The 16,340-nt window shown below is 50.8% G+C and overlaps 1 protein-coding gene across 1 annotated transcript in view; it reads left to right on the forward strand.

The window, feature by feature from the left end:
• Nucleotides 1-13,720: 13,720 nt before the first annotated feature.
• PER2 (period circadian clock 2) overlaps nucleotides 13,721-16,340 on the forward strand; it is a 32,759-nt gene continuing 30,139 nt past the window's right edge. Inside the window, exons 1-3 of the mRNA XM_008585930.1 lie at nucleotides 13,721-13,962; nucleotides 14,646-14,708; nucleotides 15,684-15,838. Coding sequence (XP_008584152.1) covers nucleotides 13,733-13,962; nucleotides 14,646-14,708; nucleotides 15,684-15,838 — 448 coding nt within the window. The 5' untranslated portion in view covers nucleotides 13,721-13,732. The remainder of the gene's footprint in view (nucleotides 13,963-14,645; nucleotides 14,709-15,683; nucleotides 15,839-16,340) is intronic.

Below are 16,340 nucleotides of genomic sequence, written 5' to 3' on the forward strand. Positions count from 1 at the left end.
GGGTGCGGGGTCCCGGCGCGCGGGGCTCCCTCGGGCCGCGGAGGCGCGGCCGAGAGTTGTCTGGGCCGCTCGACTCGTTCTCGGCTGGAAAACGGCCTTGGGTGGGGTGTGTGCACGAAATGCTGGTGTTCCTTAAAATGTAAAGGGTGACATGAACGCGCGCCCGAGGCTGGCTGTGCCGCGCTCGGTGTCTTCGCTCATGGAAGCCGCGCTGAAACTCTGCAAGGTGGGTGTGAGTGTCCCCATTCGGCAGACCAAGAAACTGAGTCCAGAGAGGTGAGGCAGCGTGTATCAGGTCACAGAGCTAGAGTGACTACCATACCGGCCTCTGTCGTTCTTTAGACCGTGTTCTTTTAGGAACCCTCCTTCCCCTTTCTGCCCTGGGGAAGGCCAAGGAGACCCACCGTCAGTCCTGGGACACGGAGGGCCCTTGGGGAGCTGGCTTCCTGCTCTATGGCCAGAGAGCCAGATCTCAGGCTGGGGAAGGGCAGTGGATTGGCACTGGTCTAAGAGATTTAGCTGGACACCCATGGGTCCCCTGGAGTGGGTGGGCAGAGAGACAGCCAGGCCTGGGAACCGTGAGGGCAGGGAGACCACCTGATGTTCAGCCCCCTTTGCCTGCCCTTGACCACCCTCTGTTGATTGATTCCCTCTCTCCAAGATGGATAGAGGGAGGTACACCTTGTAGTGGAGCAGTAACACCATCCTTCTGGGGTGTGCCTTGGCTGCCAAGGCCCAGACATGGACCAGAGGGTGGGCAGTGGTCTGCTTCCCCCTCGGGGAAGGCCAGGGTAACAGATGACCAGTTGGTTGCCAGGGTTTCTGTAACCTACACAGAAGAAACCAGTTTGGAAAGCTGATTCATACTCAGAGAGCAAGGGAGCCAGAAGGCACCTTGGAAATCATCCAGGGTAACCCTTTGGCTTAACAGATGAGGAAACTAAGGCCCAGATACATGCAGGGCACACACCAGGACAGGGCCAGACCTAGGGTTTCTCCAGGGTCTTTCCATCACCCAGGGTCAAAATGAGCTTCAGAGGTTCCATGAAGCCCTGAAATTGGGTGCTGAATCCTGAGTGGGCTGGAATTTGGGAGGAACAGCTTCAGGTCCTCCAAATGTTATGAACCCCAGCACCAGGGCAGCAGCCCCCTCCATGTACACCTCTCACCTATGCCTGGCACAGCAGGGCCACTGGCCTTCTCCTGGGCTTCAAAGAGGAGACACCCACCCCCTACACCCATCTGAGGTTTCTGGTCTCAGGCTGGGTTTGGCTGAGAAGGGAACAGGACTCTACCCAAAGGCTTTAACCGGAAACTGAGTTTTTAAATAGAAGGGAACAGGATTCTACCCAAAGGCTTTAACCGGAAACTGAGTTTTTAAATACAAGGCTAACCACTTTTTGTAAGGTGTATGAGTATTAATGAAGGAAGGGACTCCTTTTTTTTTTTAGGTGGAAGCTACGTGATGTGCCAGTGCAGGATGGTACTGTGGGTGTTCTCATTTATCTGTCACTGTCATCTTGGTGTGATTCATTGATACAGAACTAACACAGCTCTGGCTTTCTGTTGAGACCAGAGTCCTGCACCAGCCAGCTGGCTGCTGCTGGGTGACTCAGCTCCCACTCTGGGCCTCAGTTTCCTCTTCTGTATGGAGAGGCTTGGATTAGGCAATCTCTGAGGTCAGCTTCAATTCCCAGGTCTTTGGGTTTCTTTTTTTTTTTTGTGACCGGTAAGGGGATGGCAACCCTCGGCATGGTGTCGCCCGCACCGCGCTCAGCCAGTGAGCGCACCGGCCATCCCTATATAGGATCCGAACCTGTGGCAGGAGTGCTGCTGAGCTCCCAAGCGCTGCACTCTCCCAAGTGCGCCACGGGGCTGGCCCTAGGTCTTTGGGTTTCTGACAGTGTGTGGATGATTTTCACAGGCACCCATGCAGGAGATGAGAGGTTTCTGACGTGCTCTTGCCTTCAGGTCACATAATGTTACCCTGGCAAGGCACGTGTGCAGAGCTTAGAAGGAAACAGGAAAGGTTTCTCATCTGTGGTACTTCTGATGCACGCTTAACTTTCTGAAAATACTGGTAGGCATGCCTCTGTTTTTAAATTATGATGTAGCTTCACCAGGCCTCAGCAAACCACTCTGTAAGATCACTGAATGGCTGGCAGGACCACTCAGCATTTAGTCAAAAGAAAGAGTGACGCACTAGATGCTGCTTTTACCTTTTGAAATCTACTGTATTTGGCAAAACCAACTAGAAAGGCAGACACCCTGTGCCCCTGCCCTTATGGAAAGCTGGCCCACCTGCCTGCAGACCCAAGGGAGATCCAGAAAGTATAAACAGTGGCCTCCAGTGGACCCTTCCCCTTAGCCTCTGCACTTTCCTCTGGGGACTTAGGGCCTCATTCCAATTATTTATGCTCATCATAGACACATTTATAACAAGTTTCTTACTGTATTTCCAAGTCTAGAGCAAATTAGAAGCAGCAAATCGGTGATCAGTGATGGGGGCCAAGCCCACGTGGTTACCAGAGGCTGGCAGTTCCCCAGGCAGGGTAGGCTGCAGTGCAGAGCCCTCCCTGGCCTTGAAGGGCTCCTCCTGTTTTCCCTGGGGGCAACATAGAGAAATCAGAATCTGCAGAATCTGCTCTTTAAGAAACTGGGTAAAATAACAGCTCAGGTATACGAGGAGCAAATGTCTCCGCTTTCCAGAATTCACCCACCCCCAGCGTAGCTCAGTCCCTACATGCTGGAGCTGAGACAGGAGGCTGACACTTTTGCATTATTGTTTTAAAACCTCATACTTCTACATATGTAAAGGCCAAGTTGAAAGCTTTTGAAGGTGCCCAAGTGAGCCAAGACAATGCTTCTCCTGAGTGCCTCCTACCCTTGTATTTGGATGGCTGAGGTCCCATTTTCCTCAGTTACCCAGCCGTCACCATGGAGAGCTCAGCTGTTTATTCAGCAGGACAAACATTTTCTCTGGATTACGGCAGGCTGGCCTCAGGGAGTTGGCTTCTACCAGGAAGTAGAAAACATGTTATAATATTTGGGGTTGTAAAAAACCGCCAGGCATGCAGACATAGAGTACAGGCTGTACATATGATCCCTGTTAAATAAAGTTCAAAAACAGGCAGAATTAGCCAGGCTTTGAGCCAGGTGAGTGGGGACCCTAGGAATGGGCAGCAGCTGGGAGAGCCGGCAGGAGCCTCTGGGGGCTGGCAGCACCCTGCTTCAGGATCTGGGTGCTGGTCACACAGGTGTGTTCAGTTTGCGGGCACACATCACGCTGTGACCGTACATTGTGAGACTTTTCTGCATGTATCTGTACTCCCATTCAAACAAATGAGGGCCTTAAGTGATTGAACCATATGCTGACTTGCGGTTTTTACGAAGAATCCCAGTTACGTATAATGGTATTGAGTCCAAGAAGCCTTTACCAGTCCTGGCGGTGACAGTGTAGGCTGGAACTGGAGCCCAGGCTGTGCCTTCATTCCTAATTTTTTTTTTAACTGTTTATCATGGAAAATCTTAATATCTGCGAAAGTAGAGAGGCTAGCACAATGAACCCCGTGAACCCATCAGCCAGGTTCCCGGACCTTCCCTTTCCACTGCCCCCTCGCCCCCCACCACGTCCTCCCCCTCCCGATCCCAGACACATGATCTCATTGCGGACTGTGCTTTCTGAATGTTCCTCTGTCTGTTCGAGGCAACCCTCACTACCAAAGACATGGCCTAGTGACCAGTCAGGGGTCCCAGCTGAACTCCTTTCCTTCAGTCTGACCCTTCTCCAGAGGCAGGGCCAGTGGGCAGACATTGAAGGGGTGGCAGGGGAGCCTGAGGGACAGGCTTATGCCCAGAGGCTCGCCCTGGCCTCTAGCAGCCCCTTTTCAGCCAGGCAGTCCTTTTCCCTGCTGGGGCCCTGGCCCCCTGGGCTCATGAGTGCACTCTTCCACCCCCCATGGGGTAGAAACGAGTTTCCCAGGGGCTTCCCAGGGCACTGGCAGTGCTGGCACAAGGGCATGGGGTAAACATTTATGGAAGGCAGGAGGCAAAGTCTGCTTTGACCTCACATCAGTTTTGCCAACTTTGCAAAATGAGGTCAGTCCATCAGAGCTGAGCGTCGCATTTTCTGGAATAATGAAATTCCAGATGCATTTGACTTAGTGTGTTGTTTCACATTCTGCCACGGTTGCCCGACCCTCATTGCAAAAAGTTTTATTTTCCACTTAAGCTAATCTTGTGGCACCAGTCATACTCAACCCAGCTCTCAGAGGCTGGAATCGTGGGCTGAAAATCAGGAGCCCTAGGAACAAAGTGCAAAGCCCCCAGGGCACACATGACAGCACGGTGGCTGGTTCAAGTGTCTGGTGCCCTCCTGCAAGGGTGTCCTTATTGCCTGGGCTGGGGAGAGGGGGCACTGAGCTCTTAGAACTGTAAAATACAAGCCAGAGACAGCTCCATGACAATGAGATCTCTCTCTTTTTTTAAGTTACTTTTATTACCCCTGTTTTCTTGTAGTGATTAGCAATGATAATAAAAGCTAATATTTGTTAGATACTTACTACAGTGCAGATACTTTGCACAGGTTGTATCATTTAATCCTCCCAACAACCAGTAGGAGGCAAAAACAATTGTTATCCCCATTTTATAGAAACAGAGAGTTAGGGAACTTGTCCAAGATCACACAGTCAGGAAGTGGTAGAACCCGACTGAAACCCTGGCCATGCAGGGCCTGTTCCCTTAACCATTCTGCTGCTGCCTCCGATCACTCACAGCAGAAGGGACTGGCTGCTTGTCTGGGGGAGGGCCATGGGGATAAGCGGGTGGTGTCCAGGGTTTGGGGGGCAGGGAGCGAGAGTGAGAGAATGCCCTCAGCATCCTGGACAACCCCGTGGCTGCTCTACTGAACCATAGCAATAGCCCCCAAGACATCTCCTTGTTTCTCCTTGCCCCCACCCTTCAATCCCTGTTAAAGTGGAAGTCAGATCTTGTTGCACAGAACTCTCCAGCAGTTCCCTGTTTCACTCAGAATAAAGCCAGAGTTCCGGCTGTGCCCCTGCAAGTCTCTCCGTGAGCTGGCCCCGCTACCTCACCTGCTCTGCTGCAGCCTCATCCGTCTTCCTCAGGCAGGCTGGACACTCGCCTGCCTCGGGGCCTTTGTGCTTCCACCCCAACCTTGGGTATTATTCCTCCATAGCCTGCTCTCCCCTCTGCCCACGTCTTAGTTTGAGTTCTCTTGAAAGCAGAGACTGGGTGACGCTTAAATGCTAGTGCTTTGCTGGAGGTGCCATCTCAGAGTAGCAAGAGAAAAGGAAAGGAGAACCAAGGAAGAGAAGCCTGGAAGCACACACGTGGTGACACCTGCTGAGATGACGCCCTGCCTCAGACACCCGGCTGGTGGCCTGGCCCCTTGGCACCTCATCAGAAAAGAAAGGAAGGAAAGAAAGAAAGCAAGTGAGCTTCAGAATAGTTTATTCGAGGGCCGGGTGCAGAGGGGATTTTCTGCCAGCTCCTTCCTGTCTCTTGTCCCCCTGGTTTAAGTTAACCCCCAGGCATGAGCTCTCCCTTGCATCCAGTCACCTCACTGGGCCCTTTGGCAACAGCTGGGGAAGCCAGGGCCCACCTGTGGTGTCCACATGCGGTGGGTGGAGCCAGAAACTCAGGTGTGAAGCCAGGAGGACCACTGGAGACTGTGCCCGTGGTGGGTGGGGAAGCAGGTGGCTGCAGGCCTGGGAGATAGTGAGCCCAAGAGACTCTGAGTGAGGACACACGTGCGGGCTCAGGCTCAAGGTCTTTGCCAAACACCACCTACACAGGGAGCCTCCCCTGGCCACTCTCCCTAACACCTAGCCCCTCACACACTCACTTCCCGCCTTCCTCCTTTCTCCTTAGCACTTATCAGCTAACGCGCTGTGTATTCTAGTTCCTTGTTCATTGTCTATTTTCCCCATCAGAAGCTAAGCTCCACAGGGCGGAAAACATGTCCGTGTGCAGTTGTCTGCCCTAACGCCAGCCCTCTGCTATGCACAGTAAGAGCATGTTTGTCAGAGCAGTGCTGGCATGTGGCAAGCCCTGCATATGTCCCACCTGTCTTTTTTATTGTGTTATTCATTTTCTGTGACTTGTTCATGTACATCCTAGAATATTCCCACATCAGGCTGTCTGGTCTCCCTCTTTTTCATGGGTGCATAGTACTCCATACTGCTGCAGATGAGCCAAGTTTTATGCCCGCAACAGTATGTGCCAGGCCCTGGGGATCCAATGGTGAACAGCTCGGAGCTCCTGCCCTCGTGGAGCTTACATCCTGGAGGGAAGACGGGCAGTAAACAGCCCACCACATCAGCGCTGTGGAGGAGGGAGAGCCGAGGAGAGGGGCAGAAGGAGCTGGTTGGGGAGAAGGTGGTACAGTTTGCCAGGGTGTCTGCAGGAAGAGAACTGTGGACACGAAGGAGCAGCAAGCACAGTATCCCTGAGGTTGGAGCACACAGGGTGGCAGCCGAGGGATGGGCAGACACAGGACATGCCCAGGAGGTGTGGCTAGACCTCGCAGGGTTCTGCAGCCCCTCGCGCAGATGAGGGCTGTGCTCTGAGCGAGGGTCTGAGCACAGGCCGGATGTGAGATACCTTTCCTCTCACCAGGGTCGCTCTCACTGCTATGTTGACCGTAGTGGGGCCAGGGGGAGGCAGGGGCCCAGTTTGGAAGTTGAGGCTGGCGCCTAGTCAGGATGGTCATGTAGATGGGGCGTCCTGGATAAGATGAAGTGACCTTTCCTGCTGATGGTTCCTCCTAGGTTGCTATTTTTCCATCCATCACACTCACACGTCTTGTGCCCATGTATGAACATTTCTATGCAATGCATTCTAGAAGTGGGAAGACTATATGGACTATAGATGTTGCTGCATACCCGAATTTCCCTGCAGAAAGACTTAATTACACCACCACTGTATTAATCCATTTCTGTTACTTTTAACAAAATACAGGGAACTTGATACTTTGTAAGAAAATGAATTTTATTGCTTACAGTTTCTGAGGCTGGGAAGTCCAAATTCCATCTGGTGCTGGCAACAGTGACCCAGGAGTCTCACATTGCAAGATGGTGGAAGCAGAGCAAGAGAGAGAGACTTTCCTCTTCTTCTACAGCCCTCAGAACCACACACCTGACCACCATTTTTTTTTTTTTTTTTTTTTGTCTTTTGTCTTTTTCCGGGTCCGGCAACGGATCGCAACCCTCAGTGTTGCCCCCGTACTGGACCGGGGACCGGCAACGGGATTGCAACCCTGAGAGAGAGACTTTCCTCTTCTTCTACAGCCCTCAGAACCACACACCTGACCCCCATTTTTTTTTTTTTTTTTGTCTTTTGTCTTTTTCCGGGTCCGGCAACGGATCGCAACCCTCAGTGTTGCCCCCGTACTGGACCGGGGACCGGCAACGGGATTGCAACCCTGAGAGAGAGACTTTCCTCTTCTTCTACAGCCCTCAGAACCACACACCTGACCCCCATTTTTTTTTTTTTTTTTGTCTTTTGTCTTTTTCCGGGTCCGGCAACGGATCGCAACCCTCAGTGTTGCCCCCGTACTGGACCGGGGACCGGCAACGGGATTGCAACCCTGAGAGAGAGACTTTCCTCTTCTTCTACAGCCCTCAGAACCACACACCTGACCCCCATTTTTTTTTTTTTTTTTGTCTTTTGTCTTTTTCCGGGTCCGGCAACGGATCGCAACCCTCAGTGTTGCCCCCGTACTGGACCGGGGACCGGCAACGGGATTGCAACCCTCGGTGTTGCTCCCGCGCCTCGCTCAGCCAGTGAGCGGGAACCGGTCTGTATGTGGGATCCGAACCCTCGGGCGGGAGCGCCGCTGCGCTTCCCAAGCGGCGCACTTATCCAGTGCGCCGCCGGGCTGGCCCCTGACCACCATTTTTAATCCATTCACTACTGCATGGGCCTACAATCCAATCACTTCTTCAAGGCTCCACCTTTCAACCATAACAGGATTACCCACCCTCTTAACAGTCACAGTGGGGGCCAAGTTTCTAATATGTAAAACTTGAGGGGCACAGTGCAAGCTTCAGTGAATTTTGGGGGGGACATAATTCAATCCATCCTGCCCCTGGCCGGACAAAATCATGTCCTTTTCACGTGCAAGTACATTCATTTCATCCCCAAGGTCTTAACTTGTTTCAACTCGGAAGTCCAAACTTCAAAGTCCCATATGTGGAGTCAAAGCAAGTTATCTACTGCCAACATACAATGGTAGGACAAGCATAGCATAAATATTCCCCTTCAAAAAGGTAGAAATAGGCCAAAAGAGAGGGGCAACAGGTCCCAAACAAGTCGGAAACCCAGCAGAGCAGGCATTAAATCTTACAGCTGATGAATCGTGTACCTTGACTCCATGTTCAGTGTCCTCTGCACGCTGGTGTGGGAGTTGGGTCCCCAAATCCTCAGGCAGCTCTGCTCCTATGGCTTTCCTGGTCTCAGGTGTTGCTTTAGCTCTTGCAGGCTGGTATTGCATGCCGATAGCTCTACAATTCTGGGATCTCTATGCAGGCCCTGCTCTCATGGCTCCTCTAGACATTGCACTGATGGGGTTTCTTTCTCTTTTGCAACCCTGACCCCACATTTCCTCTTGGCATTTCTCTAGTGAAGGCTGTCTGTGGTGACTCTGCCCCTGAGACAGACATCTTCCTGGGCCCCCAAGATTTTCCGTACATCCTTTGAAATGGGGGTGGAGGCTCCCAAGCTTTCAGAACTGTGGCATTCTGCTAGCCTGCAGACCTAACACCACATGGATGCTGCCAAAGCTTCTGGATTGTATTTTCTAAAGCTGCACATCCAGCCACACCTGGGGCCAACTTAGCCACAGCTGGAGCAGCCAAAGCAGCTGGGGTGCTGGTGCTGGAAGCAGCTTCTCAAGGTGGCCCTGGGCAGTGAGCCCATGGAGGGCGCCTCGGGTCTGTTTCCCAAGACCATTTTGTCTCCCTAGGCCTTTGGGCCTGAAATGGAAGGATTGGCTCCAGAGGCTTCTTTAGTGCCTTTAGGGCCTTTCCCCCTTCTTTTGATAATTCCTTTCTTTCATATTAATCTTAGTACCATTGCATTTTCCTTCTGAAAATGCTCTCTGCTTCTCTACCACATGGCCAGGCTGCAAATTTTCCAAATCTTTACTTTCTGCTTTCCTTTTAAATTCTGGCTTTATGTCATGCCTTTACCACCATAACTCAGAGGAGACTGTTAGAAGTAGCCATGCAGCTTCCTGAATGTTTTGCGGCTTAGAAATTTCTTCTGCCAAATACTCTGGTTCACAACTCTTAAATACCAACTTCCACAAAGTCCTAGGGCATGGACACAATGCAGCTAAGTTCCTTGCCAGTTCATAGCAAAGTTGATCTTTGCCCCAGTTTCCAATAAATTCCTTCTTATTTCTACCTGAGACCTCCTTAGAATTGTCTTTATAGTCCATTATTTCCATAAACATTCTGGTCACCACCATTTGACCAATCTCTAAAACATTACGAACTTTCCCTGGTTTTCTTGTCTTCTAAACTTTCACCAGCATCTAGGCTTTTTCTAGCCTGTTCCTCTGAATTTCTCCAGCTTCTCATCAACACCCAGTTCCAAAGCCGCTTCCACATTATCAGGTATTTGTTATAAGCAACACCCCACCTCTCTGGTACCAATTTTCTGTATTGGTTTCTGTTGCTTATAACAAAATGCTTGAAACTGGGTGATTTATAAAGAAAAAATAAATTTATTGCTTACAGTTTCTGAGACTGGGAAGTCCAAAGTCCATCTGGTGGTGGTGACAGTGACCCAGGGGTCTCACATTGCAAGGGTGGTAGAATCAGAGAGAGCACAGAAAAGAAAGACAGACTGTCCTCTCTCTTATTTCAAAGCCCTCAGAACCACGCCCCTGACCACCATTATTAATTCACTCACCACTGCATGATCCTACAATCTAATCACCTCTTCAAGGTTCCACCTTTCAATTACCGTAATAGGATTTCCCCACTCTTTAACAGTCACAGTGGGGGCTAAGTTTCTAATACATAAAACCTAGGGGACACAATTCAAGCTTCAGTGAGTTTTGGGGGGACATAATTCAATCCACTGCAACCAGGTACATGAGACCCGGTGTCCTCTGCTTTACCAACTCTGCATGCAGTCAGTCCTGTCAGTTTTGGATAACCTGACGGGCACATTAACCTCATCCTTTGCATTTTCCTGTTGCTAGTGAGGTTGAGCATCTTCCTGCAAGTTCACATGTTTGGTATTTCCCTTTGTGGAAATGGCCTATTCCTAGTCTTTATGCTTAGTCTCTCTCTTCTCAAAAGTCATGATCTTTTACTCTTTCATTGAATTAGCTAGAACTTCCATAAAATGTTTAAAAAGACTGGAGTAGTAGACGTGCTTGTTTTGTTCCTGACTTTAATTGGAATGATGCTGGCGTTTTAGGTTTTATGTGTCTCAGGGTATTGATAAATCCATCTGTCTAGGCCATAATAAGCAAGTGTTCTCTAATTGAGATTTCCACCCTGTGGCCATAACCTTTTCCTCTCAAAGCAATGTGTAGGCATTATCTTCTGAAAATTTTATATTGCAGAACAGATGTCCAAGACCAGTATGAGATTTTGTCATTTGGAGGTTTGTTTTTCCTATTTGGATGCTGGTAGGATTTTCTTCATCCTTGAAAATGAAGTTTTTTACTGGGATGTAGTTAGGCATTGGACTTTTCACATAATTTTGCCCTTTAATTGGAAGATTCAGATCTGTCTTGAGCTCAGATGGTTTCGTTCATCCTCTGGTGTTCTTTTCGGGAGGAGCTGTTATCCACAGGTGAAAACTTGGCTGTCCTCCATTCCTCCCTCTCCTCGTGTGCAATATTGGTCCCTTCCCTTTGCATTTTAAAAAGTTTCTCGCGAGTCTCCACCCATCACTGAAGCCATTTCTGTTGTTATTAACTCTGAGTTTTGTCCTTTCTAATTTCCTGTCCTAACGTGGCATTTCCATCTCAGTCTGGCTGTATCTCATCCTTTATTACTTGTTCCACTGAATCCATCTTTTCTTGAATTTGGGCCACTAGATGCTGTCCTAAATTTGCTTGTTTCCTCTGTGCCTTGAGAGGTGTGTTAATTTGTCTTTGCTGTGCATCTTTTTGAAAGCCCCATGTTGGGTTTTTCTGATTATTGATTTGTGCACAAGACAATGTCTACTCAGCCCTGCTGTTCTCCAAACAGTAATGTGGCTGGGTTCTCCATGGGTCCTGTCTCTCTCGCCTGGATTGCCTGGAGTCTGCCCTGTAGTGGCCAGACTTAGAGAGGTGACAGTGAAGGATTGTGTTGGAGCTCACAGTCCAGTCGCCTGGGGCCAGCTCTGGGAATCATTCCCTGCTTGCTGGCCCTCACAGTATTGCCCTAGGTGGCTTTTGGTCCCTTTCTTTTTCTTCCTTTTTTTTTTTTTTTTAAAGATGACCTGTAAGGGGATCTTCACCCCTGTCTTGGTGTTGTCAGAACCAGGCTCTCTCAACTGAGCTAACTGGCCATCCCTATGTAGGGACCCGAACCCGTGGCCTTAGTGTTATCAGCACCACACTCTCCTAAGTGAGCCACGGGCCAGCACAGCTTTTGGCCCCTTTCTCAGTGTTGCTCTGTTGGGGAGGGGACCTTTGGGTGTTCAGAGGAGGAAGCGTCTTTGGGAGAACCTCAGCTTCCCACAGGTTTTCTGTCCCTGTGTCCACCCTTGCTTTGCACCTTCCCTGAGAGGCGTCTTCACAGTGGTAGAGCTGCCTTCTGTCCTGCTGCACCCTTGGCTCTAGCCACATTCCTCTGTGGCAGGGGGTGGCAGTGGTCTGCAACACTGACCTGCTTTCTTGGAAGGAGCCAGACCCTAATACCATCCTCAGACCTCCTTCCATCTGAGGTCCCACTAGCAGGAAATGCCTTCAGCTTGTGGATTTCCAGCCCTGCTGAAAATGATCCCCTCCGCTGCCATTTTTATAGTCCTTGGTCATTCCATGTGGGTTCTGGAGGGAAGGGGGTGGGAGGAGATGCTTTCCCAGAGCCGGTGGACACTGTAAGACAAGATTTTCCACAGAGATTTGGGGTCTGGAATCCAGAAACTTCTCTCCCCTTGTTCTGCCCTGGGAAGGGCCAAGCAGATGCCACGCAGAAGCGGGGATGTCACATTGGGCCAGAGTCAGCACACAGAAACTGGGCACAGGGCAGGTGGCAGGAGGCCCTGCATGAGTGATCTGGTGCAGGATGAGGTTCAATGATCAGAGGTAGGCCAGTCTGGAACCCCAGCACTGTCACCTGCTACTGTGTGGCCTTGGGCTACCCCTGTTGGCTCATCCATATTCTGTGTGCAGTATATGCAGTGATCTTGGGATTATACTGAATGCTGTGTCGCGCATGCTTAGCGTAATGTAGGTAGTCGTCCCCTCAAACCAGAGCCCTTGCCAGGCCCCTCTCAGCTGCTGTCTGCTGGCCTCTGATCTGCTTCCCTGAATACATGGAAGCTGTGGGGATGCCCTTCAGAGAAGGCACCATTGCCACCCCGCCACCAAGCCCGTGCCAGTGTGTCCCTCACTCTCTGGCTTTCCGTTGGCTTTGGCACATTGGAGGTCGGGAGGAGAGGGAGGCCGCAGGTTGTCTGGGTTGCTCCCTTGCTCCTTGCTCTGACCCCTGCAGGCCAGGGGTGACAACAGCATTTCCCTCTGTTCCCATCACCCTCCGGAGGGTTTCCTTAAGCCTGAGTATACCTGACCAGCAGGTACCCAGCTTCCTCAAGCACTCTTTAGTTGCCAGACTTGAGTGGGCATCTGTTTCCTGCTGGGACCCTGCTGGAAACACTGTCCTGGGTCCTTCTTTTTTTGTCTGGTGACATCTAACAGTCTCCCTATCTTTGGGCTTGTGACCCGTTGATCAGTCCCACCCCTCCCTTACTCACTGTCTCTGCTCACCCCCTCGGTCTGTCTCCCAGAATTATTGTGGAAGTCTCATCACTGGTCTGTCTCTAATTTCAGCCCCCCTCCACCCACCTAAAGTACCAAAGTTACAGTTCTCTCTAGCGCAGCAAAGGGGGCCTGTCCAAATGCATGCTGAGCTTCATTGGTCTGGTGCTCAGTGGGCTCCATTGGATCCTCACCATTTTCTGGGTGAACATAAGGTCACCCTCAAACTGACCCCCCCTCCACGCCATTCTCACTCACACACGCCTCAGTGGAGTGCCCAGGTGCAGTGAGAGCTCCAAACTTGCTGGGCTGTGCCTGGGGAGCACCGGTGCTCTGCCCTCTTCACCTGGCCATCCTCATTCTCCTAGCCCTTGGCTGCTCCCGCACAACTTGAGGAGATTTGCAAAATGCAGATTCCCAGGCCCAGCCATGTTCGGTGTGACTCTGTATTCCTCAGAGCTCCCCATGTGCTGGGAGAGATTGTGGCTGCTCTTGTCTGCCTCCTGGTGAGGCCGTGGGCACCCAGTATCGAGGGCCGGGACTGTCTCATTCATCCATCTTCCTGATTCATGGCAGGCGGGAGCTCAGTAATAAGAACAGCGAGTGACATGGTGAGGTCATACCATGTGATTGGCAGACCACGGCAGTTGCATTTAGTAAAATGACCAGAAAGATTCCACTAGGCTACTCTACTTGGTGGCTCCAGGGGTCACCTGTGCCTGCTCTTTTTAATGCTTGATGACATTCTTCTCGTTTGCCAGCTTCATTCCGGAGCCCAACATGAATGGATACACAGAATTCCCTCCAAGCCCCAGGAGCCCCACCAAGGAGCCCATGGAGTCCAATCCCAGTCGGGCCCCACTCCAGGAAGATGTGGACATGAGCAGTGGCTCAAGCGGAAATGAAACCAATGAAAACTGCTCCACGGGGCGGGACTCGCAGGGCAGTGACTGTGATGACAATGCGAAGGAGCTGACGATGCTGGTGGAGCCGCCAAGTGCCCACCAGAGGTAGGTACAGCCTTTGGGCGGACTGTCACCCGGTGGACTGTTTTTTCTGTGTCTCATTTCCATTGTAATTTGATTGCTTTCAAATTCTTTAAATCATGGGCCGGCCCGTGGCTCACTCGGGAGAGTGCGGTGCTGATAACACCAAGGCCCCGGGTTCGGATCCCACATAGGGATGGCCGGTTCACTCACTGGGTGAGCCTGGTGCTGACAACACCAAGTCAAGGGTTAAGATCCCCTTACTGGTCATCTTCTTTAAAAAAAAAAATTGTTTAAATCATGACTACCAAGTTTTCCAAGATTTTTAAAGATCTTCACTCAGAATAACTAAAATTTACTAGGGTCTGTCCTTCCTTATAGTGGTGCCTCCACTGGTTTTGCATATCCGAGTGCAGCAGGTGGATGCTTAGTGAGCACGAGGGTAACCCAGCCAGCAGCAGCTTACACCAACAAGAGCCGGTTTCTAGAAAATGAACTTGCTGCCTTTGTCTTACATTCCCATCTCCCAGTAATTTGTTTGTCTGACATCTGAAGGTTTTAGGTTCCAGTTTCACCTTAACCTCGTATGTTTTTTTAATTGTCTTACTGGGGTGTTATGTAGTGTGTTGTCACTGGTTGGGTGGGCTGGGAGAAGTGGAGGGAGCACGCAGCCATCTGAGTTGTGCTTTTATTCCTTTTCCTTACAGTCCAAGTGCCTTTAGCCTGATGATGGCCAAGTCAGAGCACAACCCATCTACGAGTGGCTGCAGGTAAGGCCACTTAGAACTCCCTCACTTAGAATCTTCAGAAGGCTTGCCACTGGAGGTTAGTTTTCTGGGAGTGAAGTGACTTTTTTCAAGCTCTGCCAGCATCCATTAGTCTGCACGGTTGTGTCGCTGTGAACCTGGCCGCGCCCCGGCCTTTGGACACTGACTGTGTCCCTGCAGACTATTGAGAGCCCCCCAGCTGTTCTCTGGCACCCATAGCTCCTCCCAGCTCTACTCTAAGCAAACCTTGCTTGAGTCTTGGGCATGTTCATCTGGAACATTCCTCTCCCTTCTTAGGTATTTGTAGCAAATTTATCCTTATATCCACACGTGTTCATATCACTTCTGGAGCAAAGTCCAGCTCCTATTGTGGGCATGTGGACATTTTGCCATCAGCTCAGAGACCTGGTTTCTGTCTTTCTTTCTGCACCCTCTGCTTGAATAGGTCCGCCTCTACCACCAGGTGCCCAACTCTCCCATCTTCCTTCCGTATCTGTGTCCTGATGTTTGAAGACCCTTCTCAAAAATCCCCTTTCCCCTCCTCTGCACTCATGGTTCATGTTGATGTCCCAGGAAGCCACTTTATTGTGCTATGTAATCCCATCATTCAGTCCTTTTCTCTCTGGGACAGGGAAGGAGAGCACAGCTTAGTGACACAGTCTACTCTGCCAGACTATGGGTCAACCAGCCACCCTTCCTGGGTGAGGCCCAGCTCTAACCCTCGGGAGAAAAGAACCCAGTTGGAGGGACTTCTCCAGCATTCACTCGGGTTAGAGCAGAGATTATTAAGTAGGGCAGTTTGTCTCCTGGCAAGAGACATTTGACAATGTCTGCAGCACTTTTGGTTGTTGTAACTGGTGAGGGTACTACTGACCCATAGTGGGTGAGGCCAAGTGTGTTGCTAAACCTCCTGCAGAGCCCCACAGGGAGCTCCCTTCAGAAGCTAACCTTTGGTTGCCTCTTTCTTGAATTCTACAGTAGTGAGCAGTCTGCCAAAGCAGACACACACAAAGAACTGATAAAAACGCTGAAGGAGCTGAAAGTCCACCTCTCTGCTGATAAGAAGGCCAAGGGGAAGGCCAGCACTCTGGCGACCCTGAAGTACGCGCTGAGGAGCATGAAGCAAGTGAGAGGTACGTCCGCCTCGCACATCCATGCAAACCTGCAGAAGGAAGAAGTAACCAAACTCCAGCCTGCAGTGTGCTGACTTTCTAAAGTTCGTTCTTGAAATAGCGGGAGGAAATGATAAGAAGTCTGATGAGACTGCAGTTGGTTAGAAACCTCAATTTGTTGGAGGTTTTCTGTCGCACTTGGCTTTAAGAGGGGGAGAAAACAGGTAGGAAACCAGCAGATAAAAGAAATCTATTTACAAAAGATAAAAAATTAGGGCCGGCCCGGTGGCGCACTGGATAGTGCGCTGCTTGGGAAGCGTGGCGGCGCTCCCGCCCGAGGGTTTGGATCCCACATACAGACCGGTTCCCGCTCACTGGCTGAGCGAGGCGCGGGAGCAACGCCGAGGGTTGCAATCCCGTTGCTGGTCCCCAGTCCGGTACGGGGGCAACACTGAGGGTTGCGATCCGTTGCCGGACACGGAAAAAAACAAAAAAAAAAAAAAAAAAAAAAAAAAAAAAAAAA

Source organism: Galeopterus variegatus, unplaced genomic scaffold (assembly GCF_000696425.1).
Source record: "Galeopterus variegatus unplaced genomic scaffold, G_variegatus-3.0.2 Scaffold108, whole genome shotgun sequence".
Lineage (NCBI taxonomy): Eukaryota > Metazoa > Chordata > Mammalia > Dermoptera > Cynocephalidae > Galeopterus > Galeopterus variegatus.